The sequence below is a fragment of the Colletes latitarsis genome, chromosome 10 (assembly GCF_051014445.1).
Source record: "Colletes latitarsis isolate SP2378_abdomen chromosome 10, iyColLati1, whole genome shotgun sequence".
NCBI classification, from domain to species: Eukaryota; Metazoa; Arthropoda; class Insecta; order Hymenoptera; family Colletidae; genus Colletes; species Colletes latitarsis.
In genome coordinates, this window is record NC_135143.1 from 12,784,737 (window position 1) to 12,800,377 (window position 15,641).

General features: G+C 35.7%; 2 protein-coding genes across 4 annotated transcripts in view; both read right to left on the reverse strand.

The window, feature by feature from the left end:
• The window catches only part of Pdfr (Pigment-dispersing factor receptor), a 40,944-nt gene extending 34,697 nt beyond the window's left edge, over positions 1 to 6,247 (reverse strand). For all 3 annotated transcript variants that reach the window (XR_013080561.1, XR_013080562.1, XM_076776147.1), the window contains exon 1: positions 6,090 to 6,247. The gene's annotated coding sequence lies outside the window, so the exon portion shown is untranslated. The remainder of the gene's footprint in view (positions 1 to 6,089) is intronic.
• A 2,231-nt stretch (positions 6,248 to 8,478) lies between these two features.
• On the reverse strand, positions 8,479 to 13,260 carry Rdgbbeta (cytoplasmic phosphatidylinositol transfer protein 1). Its single transcript, XM_076775136.1, has 8 exons — positions 12,554 to 13,260; positions 12,201 to 12,349; positions 12,030 to 12,118; positions 11,871 to 11,878; positions 11,738 to 11,809; positions 11,566 to 11,664; positions 11,129 to 11,284; positions 8,479 to 10,962 (listed from the first exon to the last, which is right to left on the reverse strand). Exons 1-8 carry the CDS (start codon positions 12,602 to 12,604, stop codon positions 10,720 to 10,722), a joined length of 867 nt encoding a protein of 288 aa, XP_076631251.1. The 5' UTR covers positions 12,605 to 13,260; the 3' UTR covers positions 8,479 to 10,719.
• Between the last annotated feature and the right edge of the window lie 2,381 nt (positions 13,261 to 15,641).

Consider the following 15,641-nt stretch of genomic DNA (forward strand, 5'->3'; position numbering starts at 1 on the left):
CTCATTGTTCGCGTGCTCGATTTTAATTCTCGTTGTTAATCCTCGCAACACTTCACCTTCAACGCCCTCTCCAAGCGCATTAAATGAATACACCGAAAACCGAATATACAGGCTGCTCAACCGATTTTGTCGCGAGGAGTGTCGTCGCTATTAATCGAGTAGTTCGCTAGTATCGAGAAGAACAAATGAAGGATAACTACGTTGTTCGCGACCGATGAATAAATCAATCGTACTCGTAATTCGAAGCAACTTTCGCCCCGTTCTGTTGCAGGCACATTTGCATTTAACGTTACTCGAATAATAATTCTTATTAACTGTGTTTCGTACGTTGTCGATACAAAAATTATGTAAATTTTCTTCTGCACTTTACATAATACGATAATACTGCGGAAATAAAAAAGATCTTTTTGCACAGTTTGAAAATAACGCGCACGAATAAACTGGGGGAAGTCGTAAGAGTTTATTTCGTTCGAAATTCTCCAGTTTCGACGCTGTTATTTATTTATTTATTTATTTACGGGTTATTACACCCTTTGAAATAATACTGTTACATAATATGTGCAAATGTCTCATTAATTGCGTATGTTATACGATGCAGTGCGTACAACACTAGTGACATGTTTTTTAAAGGAATACAGAGAACCGTTAAAGAAGTCAAGACGCTGGCTAAACTGGTTAGCTTGGACAAGGATACGACTAATACAATTATTGTATGTATAACACTAGGTTTACGCGTCAATTTGACGCATTCAGATTCTAAATTTAACGTTATAGGACTCATAAATATTATTTGTTAGCAATTTATGTTGAATTGAATTGATGTAATGATATGGATGTATCCTCTAATTAAAAGAAAAACTGCATTTTAATGCAACTGTCAACGTAGCGAATTATAATAAAAATATGCGCAACGAGTATCCGAAAATCTAGTGATAATGTCGTTTGAATGTTGGAATATGGAGTAATTCCATATTTCAAGTAATTCTCGCCGGAGCATTAAATTTAGCGTAAAATTTCGGGACAATTTACATAGTTATTGATAATTTCATAAACAAACAACATATCATGTATAGTTCTACGTTGTTCAAGCGTAAGAAACCCTAATCCCGACAATATTACGTGATATTGGTGACAAGTAATTGAATATAACTCCAAGATCTCTTATGCTAGTGGCATCTTCCAAAAAAGTACCATTAACTGATTAACGGTGTATAACGGGGGCATTCTTACGATGAAAACGCAGAACTTTACATTTCTGAATATTTAATCTCAAATGATTGGTCTCGCACCAGTTGTTGAGATTTGTAACGTCTTGCTGCAGTCTGATTGCATCATCAAGAGGTTTGATATTAAGAAACATTTTAACTTCATCCGCAAATAGTAGAAAGCGACAATGGTTGAAAACCACGGTAATATCGTTAATAAATAAGAAGAATAATAAAGTACCCAAATGAGACCCCTGAGAAACGCCGGACGAGACAACGATTTCTTTACAGATTACACCCTTATGTCCCATACAAACGTTGCAACTCCATTTCACCCCTTCAGAGGTTGAATTTTTTTAAATGACGAAAGGTGTTTGATTAATCATGTCAAAGAGCATTAAGACCAAGTTTCAAGTAAATCCAACCACAAATAAAATATTCCTCATACAAACGTTGCAACCCCTTTCTTGAGATTGAATTCTGGAATATTCTTTCTTATTCCTTGTATACATCGTAAAGGAAACCTCTGTGCAAAACTTCAGCTTTTTATGTCCAAAGGCTTAGCCTGGGCGTTGAAGAGTCAGTGAGTCAGGACTTTCATTTTATATACAGGGTGCTCCGCTACCCCTGGGAAAAATTTTAATGGGGGATTCTAGAGGCCAAAATAAGACGAAAATCAAGAATAGCAATTTGTTGATGGAGGCTTCGTTAAAAAGTTATTAACGTTTAAAGTTCCACCCGTACTGAATTTTTTTCTCGAAAATGGATAGGATTTCGGGGATATGTGTATTCACCAAAAATGATTGTAATTGACCCCCGCAATCGAAAATAATTTTTCCACAACGATTCGAAAATTTTTTTTTTCGTCGAAAAGTTTAGGCACCTACCCCCTGTCGATTTTTCTTAAAACTTCGTTTTTGATTTCTAGCAATTTTATTTTACGCCCTACAAAAAAGTTGTGTAATACTTTTTTGTAGGTACCCATGAGCTCTACTTCAGAAAAAAGTTTCATTGAAATATATTCACAATTGTAGGAGTTATGGCTGTTTGAATATTTGACCACTTTTATGGGGTTTTTCTCATTTTGCGTGGTCAAGGACCAACTTTTCGAATATTTTTGCGATTTGTACAGATTCTCCACCAAAATACGCGTAGTTTGCTTTTTTAAACATTAAAATCGTCCAATCCGTCCAGGAGTTATGATGTTTCAAAGATTCGCATGAAATTTCAGGAAAGCATTTCTGGCCTCACATTAGATTTTCGGTAAGGAATTTTTTTCTCGAAAGTGCGTAGGATTTCGGGGGTATGTTTGTTGACCAAAAATGCTTGTAATTGACCCCTGCAACTAAAAATAATTTTTCCAAGATGATTCGAAAGTATTTCTTTTCACCCAAAACTTTCAGCAGTTTCTCGAATTTTTTTCTCGAAAATGGATAGGATTTCGGAGGTATGTGTATTCACCAAAAATGATTGTAATTGACCTCCGGAACCGAAAATAATTTTTTCAGAATTAATTAAAAATTTTTTTTTTCGTCGAAAAATTTAGGCACTACCCCCTGTCGATTTTTCTTAAAAATTCGTTTTTGATTTCTAGCAATTTTATTTTACGCCCTACAGAAAAGTTGTATAATACTTTTTTGTCGGTACCCATGAGCTCTACTTCAGAAAAAAGTTTCATTGAAATATATTCACAATTGTAGGAGATATGGCTGTTTGAATATTGGACCATTTTTATGGGGTTTTTCTCAGTTTACGGGGTCAAGGATCAACTTTTCGAATATTTTTGCAATTTCTACAGATTCTCCACCAAAATACGCGTAGTTTGCTTTTTTAAACATTAAAATCGTCCAATCCGTCCAGGACTTATGATGTTTCAAAGATTCGCATGAAATTTCAGGGAAGCATTTCTGGCCTCACATTAGATTTTCGGTAAGGAATTTTTTTCTCGAAAGTGCGTAGGATTTCGGGGGTATGTTTGTTGACCAAAAATGTTTGTAATTGACCCCTGCAACTAAAAATAATTTTTCCAAGATGATTCGAAAGTATTTTTTTTCACCCAAAACTTTCAGCAGTTTCTCGAATTTTTTTCTCGAAAATGGATAGGATTTCGGAGGTATGTGTATTCACCAAAAATGATTGTAATTGACCCCCGCAACCGAGAATAATTTTTCCAGAACGATTTGAAATTTTTTAATTTAATTGTTAATAACTTTTTAACGAAGCCTTAGTCAAGAAATTGATATTCTTGATTTTCTCTAGAATCCCCCATTAAAATTTTTCCCAAGGGTAGCCGAACACTCTGCATATAGATTTATAGATCGGACAATTAAGATTTAATTTCTATCTGGTGGGGAAGGTCCCAGTTGATAAAGATAAATAAAAGAGAATCCAGAGTATACAAGACATAATGAAATGGCAAGATTTAAAAAATATTGGAGGTAAACCATCATCACCTGGGGTTATCGAATCGTGGTTTCAAATTTCGAATCTCTGTCCACGATGAACCTAGAACGATACAAGTTTTTGAGGACGAGGTAACGAAGTCGCTGAAACACGCTGTACGTTTCGTCTTTCCTAAATATCTGGCGGGCTAATTAGCGCACTATCCCGCGTCTATTGTTAACGAGGGCCTATGTTACGAATGCACGTTCGCGTTCGGAGCCTTGACCTGAATGAACACATACCCGACGATCGAAATCCCTCGCGAATTCGGCGAAATTATCGACCAGAACAGTGATTCTTAACCCTTTCGACCTCGCTGTAGTCGCAGAGTTACGCACTAGCGAGTCTAGAAGAGCCAACGAGCGAGATTTTTCCCTAGAAATCGATTCCACTTGCGTTTTTTTGGTGAAGTGAATAGAATAATACAATATTCGAAGACACTGGGGCTCACGAATTCGTGCAGAGCGACTAATCGTTGCTTTAAAACGACGACCGTGCGACCCAAAACCGCGACAATAGCTACGAAATGGTTAAACGTCCAAGTTTCGACCTAGGGGAAGCTACGTTCAAGAAGTACAACGCGATGAAGTTTAATCAAGGCGATTAGTTCACGCCTCGAGGAAACCGCGATGCTCTTATCTCCGCTTAAACGATAACAGAAATCGGGAATTGCATCGACGAAACCAGCAATTAGTTTAATCGCATTCCTACGCGCGACGAGAGGAATCTGAAAAAATTTTATAAACGCCTACGAAACGTTTTCGAAACCATAATTCGATAATACTGGCAACCACAATTTCACCTATGACAACGCGCCGCTAAAGAAACTTTTAATTAGTTCGAAACGAGAATAACGAAACAACGGAACCGACGAGCTCGTTTTTAATCTTAATCTCTCGTCGATAACCGTGAAATTAATATTACTTTTCAATGCGAAATAATTGGGATTACAAAAATGAAATCGCGATGCTTTTCTTAGCAATCGACGTTTCGTTGAATATTTCTTTTTTGTATAGGAAATGTCGGTTCGGGAAAATACTGGTACTTCAAACGATGGTAATTTACGTTTGAGTTATCTTCCAGCGTCAGAACGATTTGTTTCCAATGTAGGATAGGATAGTCTTCCAATAAACCACGAACAATTCCTCCTCTAGCGACGAGATAATTCTTTTTTATTCTCTTCGTGAAAGCATCGTCGAATTACTTCCTCGAATTACAAGACAATCGTGCAATGTAACATCGATCGGACGTATTAAGTATCTCGACATTTTATAAAATATTTGATTTATGCCAGATCGTGTATTTATTTTTATTCAAAACAATATTAGACTTTCTCCCTTAACCGTTTGCAGCCCGAAAATTGTTATTAAAATGCGACTTTAAAAATTAAAATGTGTCTATAAATACCTGTAATTTAAATTTTATTAATAAATTTAATTTGCGTTATTACAAATGATGCTCGAATTAAGTTTGGATACGTATGTGTGTCGCCGTAGTAGCGCCAGTGGAACGCAAAGGGTTAAATTGAGTGACCCAGTAGTCCAGGTAAATATTTGCGCCGAAAACTCGGACAAAAGCGAGTAGCGTGACCCTGCGATGGTCAGACCGACTCGAGAAATCGCTGAAATCGCTCGTCAGCCTCGTAATCTGATTCGCGAAAAATTAATTACTCTATAGCCGTCGAAACTGGAATGTTTTTTTGTCGAAAAGGAACAATTGCACGCGAAAAAAATCGATCGACAACGATTCACGCATCGATGACTCGAAACTTGTTTGACGGATGCCTGTACTCTTAATGGTATTAAAACCGACAGAAAATATATGTTCTACCAACGTTGTTTATAGTCTTTTTAATAAATCTGTACCGTACGAGAACCGAGTCGACGATTCATAATCTTGTAAATAAAGATCGAAGCGAACTGATTGAAAATTATTAAAACTACTTGCAGATTGAATGTAGATTGTTTTTGTACGAACACAAACGTTTTACTGAAAATATTGTGCTCGTATGTCGATTGGCTAAGTAAAATTTGAGATGAATATTGCAATTTCGTTTAAATTTAGTCTCTTAAACACGAGAAAATAGACTGACCACTGAATTAATAGGGTTAATGACCTTTCTCTATGAACTTCATTCGCATAAAAATTGACACGAATTGTTGGTTCTGGATTAAGTGATCGACAACCTCGAGGGATAAGAAATAGAAAATAACCCTTTAAAATCTTCCCTCTCTCTTAAAAAAAAAAAAAAAAATAAATGTATCTGAAAGTTTGAGTCGTCTGATTTTTGAAGAAGACCCAAATAATCCTTTTAGATCTCTCGAGAAAGGAAAAGAATAAGACGTAGCTAAAATGGGGAAACGTATTTAACGAAACGAAGCGAAGAAGAGTTTAATTTAATTGTAAATGTAGAAAGTTGAAAGGTACTGGTAAAGGACTCACCGGAACAATTCCTGATTTCTTTCATCCGGATGCTTGGTAGTTGGTCCCGCGTCGAGGAATTGATGATCACGGATCGACGGAGTTCGAGCACCCCTTGCCCAAGAGGAACGACGCGAACGTATCAAGGTGCGCGCGGCAACTGATCCAGGCTGGTGGGGATCGCGCAAGGAGTAGATCCCTTCCCCTTCCATCGCCTTCCAAGGATTGCTCGCGCCTCTATTAATCATCGTCCATGCGAACCAATAATAGCAATCAGGGTTACGAGAATTGACACGTGAAACGAACAATCTTTTATTGCCCGTTTAATTTTGACAACGAGGCGTAGTTCTCCCAAAATAGGAACAGAGGATGGGAACCTATAGCGCTCTGGATATAAATCAACGTTACGACATAAAGTTCTACAATAATATTGACTAAAATAGCCGGGAGTCATTAGATTCTTTCATTTTTTGCAAATCAAAAATAGCAATTTATTGATCGAGGCTTCGTTAAAATGTTACTAACGTTTAAAGTTCCGTCTGTAGAACTTAAAAATTAATTTATCTACCTTGAATATTTCGCGAATCGTTAATTTTATTATTTTTAAAGTTTTTCTTTCGTTGCGGATTGTAACAAATTTGCAGTATTATCGTTCTGCTGCTAGATTAACGTCGCGATGTTTGCACTCGCGCCCCGTGGCTGTATTTCAAGTGCTTTGTTCTCGCGAAGGTAAAACACTCGAAATTACCACTCTGATTCAGATTAATATCTCCACTCGCAAACGGAACTGGATCAATATTACGAATCGAATACAATCTCTGTAAATGGACGACTCTGTAAAATCGACTTTAAAAACGGTAGAACACGACTTGGACATCGGTGCAAGTAGAAACACTGGTGTATGGTCAGACGCTACGGAACAATTTTCAAATTCGACGCGTACTTTATACAATAATTATAATTAGGTTAATGACAGCGTCTTTTATAGCTAAAATTCATCCAGTTCTAATTTCGTTTATAAGTTTGCTACAATGAATACTCCCTCGGTACTATTCGCGTTCGTCTACGAAATGGACGTCCAACATGTAAATAGCAGTTTTACGTGCCCCCTAATCTCCTCAACTTTAGACTTTTTTACGAGTAATTCATCCCTATAATCCTGATTACGCAAATACAAGGATGGGGGCTGGTAAAAATAGACAGCTGCCTGGGAGTGCATTAATTAAACGGATCGTGGATTACGAAACATCCCCAGGGCTGTTAATTAATTCAAGTAATAGGACGGTCCGGCATCGATCTAGTGAGATTCCATTGATTCCCAAATACAATAGTTCGTTGTTAAGAGGAACATTTACGTAAGTCGATGCGTGGATCACGCGGCCCTTTCAGACACGTGATCTATACGCACGTGCCACGTGACAAGAGGAACAATTCTTTCTTACTGGCGAAAACTGAATACAAGCCTTCTTACCGCGTGGCTGTGCCTTCACACTCTCAGTCTTCAGACGTCGCATTGCGTAACGTCTGAAAGAAGAAAATCCTTCGCTAAATCCACCCACTCATTGTCCCAGTTCTTTCGAGCTCTGTTTTATTAAATATATCCCTCAGGCTGCCTCTATTTTATTTGCGAAAATCTACAATTAAATCCTCCTGGATAAATGCACGGTAAATTGCAGTAAAATAAAATCCTGATCATTTTCGCCTACTACAGTTGCCTTCGTATCGATATAAATAAAACTGTTACATTTTTAGGCGATATTTACTTTCCTTCACGATGTTACAATATTCCAAACATTGAAAACGTTTCGACTAAATGTCCTAATAAATACTTATGGGTATTAGTAATATTACAAGGGCAACTGCAAAATTGCAATACACCGTACATGTATAATGTTCTGTGATATATGAAAAATAATAAAATCATCGAGGATTTAGATATTCTTAAATCCCAGAATAAGTGTCCCTATTTTACATACATCTGATCCGTAACTTTTTACCGGCAATGTATACAGACGGATGCGAGACACGTGCATAATACAAATTACGCAACAGCTATTGACGTAACATCGTCTATACGGCACATAATATTGCTGAAACATGTCCGGAATATTGTTTCGTAATATGGGGATACTCGAAGAAATATCTCTAAGAAATTACATCATTTTCACCATCTCCGTTTGCGATATCTCTAAACCTTTACAGCAAGATTTCTGTGACCTCCGTTTCTAATATATTTAAAACATTAACAGCAACATTTCTGCATCCGCCGTATGCAACATTCCTCGCTACCTGTAACATTTCATTGATGCAATGATATAAATACATATATTAAAAGAAAAACAGCATTTTAATGTAACCATTACTTCTCGAACTATTTGCTCCGTAATAGAAAAATGATTTCTTAATATCGTATCGACAACTTCAAGTTTGTTTATATTTTCTCGCGAGATGATGTTTCGTCTTTTTGATAAATGAGTTTCAGCAAAGTTTAACGAGAAATCGCAAACTTCAACCGGAGCGTTAATATGTTATTAAGGTTAGGCGAATACCGGCGTAATTACCGACAGCATAGTATTTTTACATCTAGAAATCGTGTTCGAAAAAGTGCTTTGCAAATCAAAAAATATTGCAAATAATGTTAGGTATGGATTAAGGAGACTAAGAAGCCTGAAGCTCCAGGGACTTATTTTGTCAAATACTAAAATAAATGTTTACCAATTCTTATGGTCCAAGTAGCTACATCATTGCAATATTACAAATGTAAATGCAACAATATTCCTCCAACTATCTGTACGATTAAAATATTGCTAAAATCTCGTTAAATAAACAAAATAAAGTCGTAGTTTCGTTGGACATTCGTCCCGATCCCTTTTAATTTGGAGTCCACAATTTCGAATTCAGCAGGCAATCAATTTAATGGACAGTCAAGGAGTCGTATAATTGGGTCGAGCGACTCGAAACATACTTTTATTAATTATGTAACGATTCCAAAGACAATTAAAAGTTTGGCCCTGCTTCGTTGTCACGAGAAACAACGATGACCAAATCCCGGGTAATTATCTCATTGAAAATATTCGACTCGAGCAACCTTCTAAGTCCTATCGACCTTTTGTTTAATATTTCTTGGCGAAATTGATGTTACACACAATTTAAATGGTACCGATAACGCCAATTAATGCCAATTTTGTTTTGCAATATTCAAATCTAATCCTGTAAAAAAAAAAAAAAAAAATGAAAACAAAACTGCTCTATTGCCCTCAATTTCCAAACAACAAGTGTTCTTGTAAAAACAATGTATTGCGTTAAAAATCCAAAAACGATACGGAGTGGAATTTAAGCGGAAAAGATAGGAGAAGTGTTATCTGAAAGTTTTTAGAGTAAATAATTGAACCTCGCATCTGTGATAAGAACGGCCTGTAACGTTTATTTAAATACATAGATAGACATTAAAGAGCCAATTAAATACTTTTTATCGAGGGTTGTTAAAAGGAACACAGTATTAAATATGCCACCTATGATGAAAGTATAATAGTAATTTGAACGATTACGTCGGAAGGCCTTGCTATGGCACAATACACACTAATCGCAACTGTTATAAAGTTATAAGCACGCGGTGTGCGATATTCTTGTGCTTCTTTGTTGTCTTTTCAACATATTTGGTCCCGTGAAACTTTTAGAACGAAATAACATAATTTTACATGAACGAAAAAGAAAATGAGAGGTCGAATTAGAACTTGGTACCTTCGATTCAGTTTAAGGCTTTAATCCCATCAAAGAATAATCGAACGTAGAAAATAAAATTGATGTACCTTATCTTAAATTAATTCTGTACGTACAATCAGCTTGACAGTTGAAAAAACGAATACGATTAATTATTAATAGAAGCTTCGATATCAAATCAAAATAATTCTACGATTGATTAGTGCCGTGAAACTTCAGTTTGTTCAAGAAACCATATAATATCATGTAATAATATCTTTGTGCAGCCGCAGTAGATCATTACAATACTTAAACAGTTCTTACGCTGCTATTACTTGTTCTTACAGTATTTTATATATAAAGCCTGTTTCAGTCAGCAAGTATAGTATCGATAAGCGTCTTTAAATGCTGTACAATGATTCCTCTAACTAACTTAAACTTTTGCTAACGTTAACATTCACCATGAGTTGAAAACTACTTTAGATAACTGAGTTTCTGTATAATTAACGTACTAAAAACATAATTGATACCTTACTACAGCGATTGGAAGAATAACAATTACCGAGAACTAAGAAAACACACCCACAAGACATTAGAGCATTTTTTTTTATATATTACTTTCGGTTAGTACTTACGCATATTAACAACGCAGATTGATGAAACTATAAAAAATACTGAAAATTATCGACATTTTGCTTCTCGATGACCTTGTAAAATAAATTATTCGTAAAGCAGATTTAGAGCATACCACGTCTCTCTCTAAATTAAGACTGGGAGCTGTAAACTCAGAAACTCCCGGAAAATCATTACAGTTACCAAACTATAATGTGGATACACGCATATATATACACACACACAATCGGGAATATCGACGACGATAAATTGCACATTTTTAATAACGTTCCCTAAACAAGCTAGCAATATTCCTAATCTCATTTTTCTAGAATTACAGCTACGACCACGAAAACCATGACCAAGCAGCAGACTTGGCCACCGGCGAAGATGGTACAGACGCAGCCGACGAAATAGGAGTCAATGGCTTTTCATCGGTCTCATCCATTATTCGTACTTTTTCGTTAGTCTCAGCTTGCATCTTTTGTTCGTATTCCCTAACATCTTCCAATGTCATGTTATACCACTCATCGATCCACGCGAATGCTTGTCGATGAGCCAGTAATAAAATATCCCTTATACACTACAATCGTAAGAAACAACATTTGATCATTATAATCATACGTTTCGTACGTTAACACGTTTGTCGCCGCGTCACCCATGTCTGGGTGACGGGTATACTTCCGTGGAGCGGTACCCCAAATACGGGCGACGAACGTGTTAAATGAATTCCGCGTAAAAATTATTACCCTATGAATAAAGTCTTCTACTCGAGTTTGTAGACCCCAGACCTCGAAAGAGGCGTGAACTAATTTATACGAACACATTATTGGCTGTGCTGTTTCCCTCCATCCTTCTATCAATGGTCCACGACCGGTTAATTTCGATTGAAAAAACTTCGGATCCTGTATTTTAGAACCTACTATACTATACCTATATACTAATTCACGCACGAACAAACGCGAATGTTACCGTTGCAAGCATTTATACGGTAAATACTTCAATGTTGAGTTTTGTTTGTGGAAAGAGTACTAAAATAATTGTTCAAGTAGTGAACAAGTAATTACCTCTTCCCTAAAATTATAAAATGTAAACTGCTTGTTCACCACTTGAAGAATTATTTTATCGTTTTTGCTACAAATTAGAAAGGAAGAGTGAAATGAGAAAATATTGAATCTAACGATACCTCTTCCTCTTTATAGTGTTTTGCTGAAATTTCATCATATGCGATATCTATATCGTCAACCTCGCGTTGTAACACTTCAATAGGAGAGAGACCTAGAACCTATAGTAAACACATACAATGTAATGGCGTAATAATATTTTTAATACTGTAAACAATAAATTCCTTTACATACGTTCTCTGATGAACCATTGTTATCCTCGAATCTCGTTTTTATTGATATTTGAAATTTAGGAAGGAACGAACACTGAAACACATGATTTTATATAACGAGAAATTTGATAATGAACCTGCATATTGATACTTACTGTGTATTCTTCAGTGACCATTAATAACATGTAAAAACAACAACAGATTATTAAACTGATACACAATGTTTGTAACAATTATTAAATGCTATTTTTAGCTAAATGCAACATCTATAATTTAAATCGTATTATGTAATATTTGTGGATATAAAGTGATACCTGTAATGGTAAAAGGATAGTAATTCCATGCTTTCTCTATTATGTAAAATATTCTTGGAACAATAGACTGAATCCAATATGGTAATTTACTGCAATATGATAAAAAGAAGTTGAAAACTAAAATTTATCTTCATCAAACCTTTAAGTTATAAGAAATACACTGATAATTACGTAGACAAATGAATTCTTTTTTCAGTATATTGGCCCTTTCCATACTCAGGATCCTCCCACTCTACATTCTGAACTACCTCGACTCCTCCTTCGTTATCAGATTGTTCATGACTATGTCTTGCAATCATATATAGCTGTCCTATGCGATACTATAAAAGAATTAATGCCCCTTAATTCATAAAAAGAACAAACAGTAACACAAACGAACAAAGAGACAACACTTTCTAAGAATAGCACTTTTTTAAATGAAACTTGTGGGAATCAACGAAATAATATTCGTTACAGAATATAATAACGTCCAACACGTATACTTTAATCCGTAGAAGCGAATTGTCGTATCAGAAATAAATTACCTCCTCCGTGGTAAGCGGCATACATATGCGGTATTCCTTCGTTAATACCATATTTGCAACGAAAACTTGTCAATCCTTTACAATAACATCAAATCAATACTCGTGAGCGAAGCTGTGACTTTTTCTAAAGATACGAATGCCTGTTTCGTGAAATTGTCATGTAAATATCAATTTCATCAAGCCCAGAACGACGAAGTTATAAACAATCCAATGGAACGAAGTGAGGTTCCCTTCCTCTGATCGATAATAAAGACCGGCACCTTACGTCGAAGAACGTGTAACTAGATATTTCGAAAAAAAAAACTTCCAGTTAACCAGATCGTTTCTTAAAATAATTTTTAAACACTTGAAATTAATTTCGTATAGGTACTGGTAATACAAATACGTGGTTATACAATAGCTTAACAATATTTTCGAGAATTAAATCATACTACGTTCACTCTATTTTTCTAATTTGCTTGTCGCTGAACGTAGTGTTTGAAAATACAAAATTTTAAGAAAACCGATGCAAATCATTTTAGTTTAAGTTAAAAAACTCGAATAAATGTAGGATATTTCGGAACAGACGCAGTATCTTTATCCGTGATCTCACCCGTAGATAAACAATATGATCTCGCTGCAGCAAGGTACAGGACAGATTAAACACACGACAGGTTACGCGAACTGAAATTACTGATCTTGCTAGATTTCTAATAGAACTTAACGTTAAGGAACGATGACTACGGGAATTATATACGATCCAATCACCGTCATCGGTAAAGCAAACAGGTGAGGAGACCCAATAGAATTGGCATTCTAATTCCCTCTTTCTAGCTCATTTTCTATCACAACCGTTGCATTCGACAATTTACAGACAATAATCGCATATATTTTTATTAAAATTAAAACACGGATTTTCATTTAATTAATACAAAAATTCATATCGTTACAACAACCAAATTCGACACAAATTTTTTAAATCGTTATTCACTAAATTTGAATTCTTTCCTAAATATTTGTCGATCTTGATAATTAGGAAATTAATAAATCTTTATTGATTTTACCATTTTCGCTTTCCTTCCAACGTTATCGACTCATACTGGAATGAGAAGCAATCGCCCTCTTCCCACAAGCTGGGAAGTCTTTAAAAAATTTAGTTATTTGTTTCACACTACATTTGTATAAATAATTAACGTGATCTTAATTAAAGCTATCATCGAATACTATTATTAATGAATAAATTGTACATTTTCATATCGTGTAAAAGAAAGTTCCAATGCTTTTACACGTGGGCTATGAAATCGACACAACTAAAAAAAGTACGTTTTTCAGAAGCTAAAAACTATTAGCGAACTTATGAACAAATTATTTACTAAACTCATAATATCAGAAAAGAGACTCTTGGAAACGTTTAACAAATGTTATTTTATAAATTCGTTGATAATTCGAAATGTATCATTCTTATGTTCTTTGTTTAAAGATTAAAGCGACGTAAGTGCCATTTAGCGGACTAATTTTGAACTTCAATTTATGAAATTTTGACGAGTAGAGATGTCTATATCCTATTGTTTTTTGGTCGTAACTGAAAAATCGAATAGTTTAAGTCCCGTCGTTTTTGCAGTTTATGAGCAATATATAGAAGTACCGTAACATATTTTAAACAGGACGTCATCGATCGAATCTGTAGCACAATCAGTGTATGTATTTAACTTAGTAACACGCTCGTGCTTTCAAGATGCGTTAGGTACGCCTGTTCAGACAGGACTGAACCTGCACGGACTTGTCTCGACTGGAGACTCTCGAGAGGAGAGGATCATAACGCATGATTCAACCAGACGCACAGAAATTCGGCTTTGAAATAATCGAGTCAGCTATTCTACGAAAAGATAAGTCGTAAAATTTCATGCAAGGCGTTCAAACTTATCGTATTAAATTTTTCAATTATTTGTTAAAATGTTAACGTGTACGCGATTAAGTTTTATAAAATTGAATATTAATTATCGAAAAAAATAGTCCATCATTCAATTACATTTGTTATATATTTTATATAATATAAAATTCGATCAGATTTCAGTAGATATATATTTCAATTACCGGTTATAGACTTTGAAAATCATTTTTATGCGCCTCTTAATTTTTCCACTTTTCTGTAATTTTACGAACCGTTAATAGATGGCAGTATACTCACGGTTCCGTTCAATTCGAAACTCGTTTAAACTTGACGTGACCAATATCATGACTTTTGTTTTTCGATCGATAATCGACGCACGATCGCAAAGTTGTTTCGTTGATCCTTTTTCTAGAATCTCTCAAATCTATTTGTACAATTGACATTAATAACGTGCCAAAGAAACAGTTCGATGGTTGACTAACGTAGTGCCGCATAACTGTTTCGAGCGGAAAGGGACAGCCATCTTTTTGGGGAGATGATGTAATCGATGACACATATCGACCGTATCTTCGATGCTCTCTAAGTCGTGAAAACTCTTTGCTCTTGGCTTTCGTTATAAATTTACACAAAAAATAAAATGTCGATCTAATCGTTTTTACTTTTGCAGCGAATCGAAACGATCCCCGTCGTATTGCAACCTATCGGATGTTAAGCGAAAGCCGCCAGCTGGGAGTGCTATTTTGAACGAGAAGCGCGACGTTGCCGGATCGCCAGCCGAACAAGTTCAAACACGTGCCCTGTGTTTTGCTCTTGGAAAGAGATAACTACATCGCCTAACAAAACAGAATGTTTGCTTTCCACTTCGAACGCCGCAACGTATTACGCGTGGTTCTTCGAACGAACGCGCGAACGAAACCGACATTAAACGTTAGTCGAACATTCGTCTAATGTATCCTTTGACCATATTTGATGTACGTACGTCACACGTTTCGAACATTAAAACGTGCGAATATTCAAACGAAGAGGGAAACTTAAATCTGAGAACGGCCAAAATATCACACGCATCGATAAATATTGTACGCGTTAACGGATCTTGTTACGTATCGTCTTCTTGTTAAACGACATAACGGGAGGATAATTTAGCGAATTGCGTGCGGTCCGTTTTCATCGAATCATTCATTAGGACTTGCCATTTGGAAAAGAATTTCGCGAAGGCGA

Excerpts from the sequence above, each read along its gene's own strand:
- Rdgbbeta (XM_076775136.1), bottom strand. The coding sequence starts at position 12,604 with ATGGTATTAACGAAGGAATACCGCATATGTATGCCGCTTACCACGGAG. Across the intron at positions 12,350-12,553 it reads TGCCGCTTACCACGGAGGAG|TATCGCATAGGACAGCTATA; the intron begins GTAATTTATTTC and ends ATTCTTTTATAG. Across the intron at positions 11,285-11,565 it reads AACACTATAAAGAGGAAGAG|GATCCGAAGTTTTTTCAATC; the intron begins GTATCGTTAGAT and ends TCTAAAATACAG.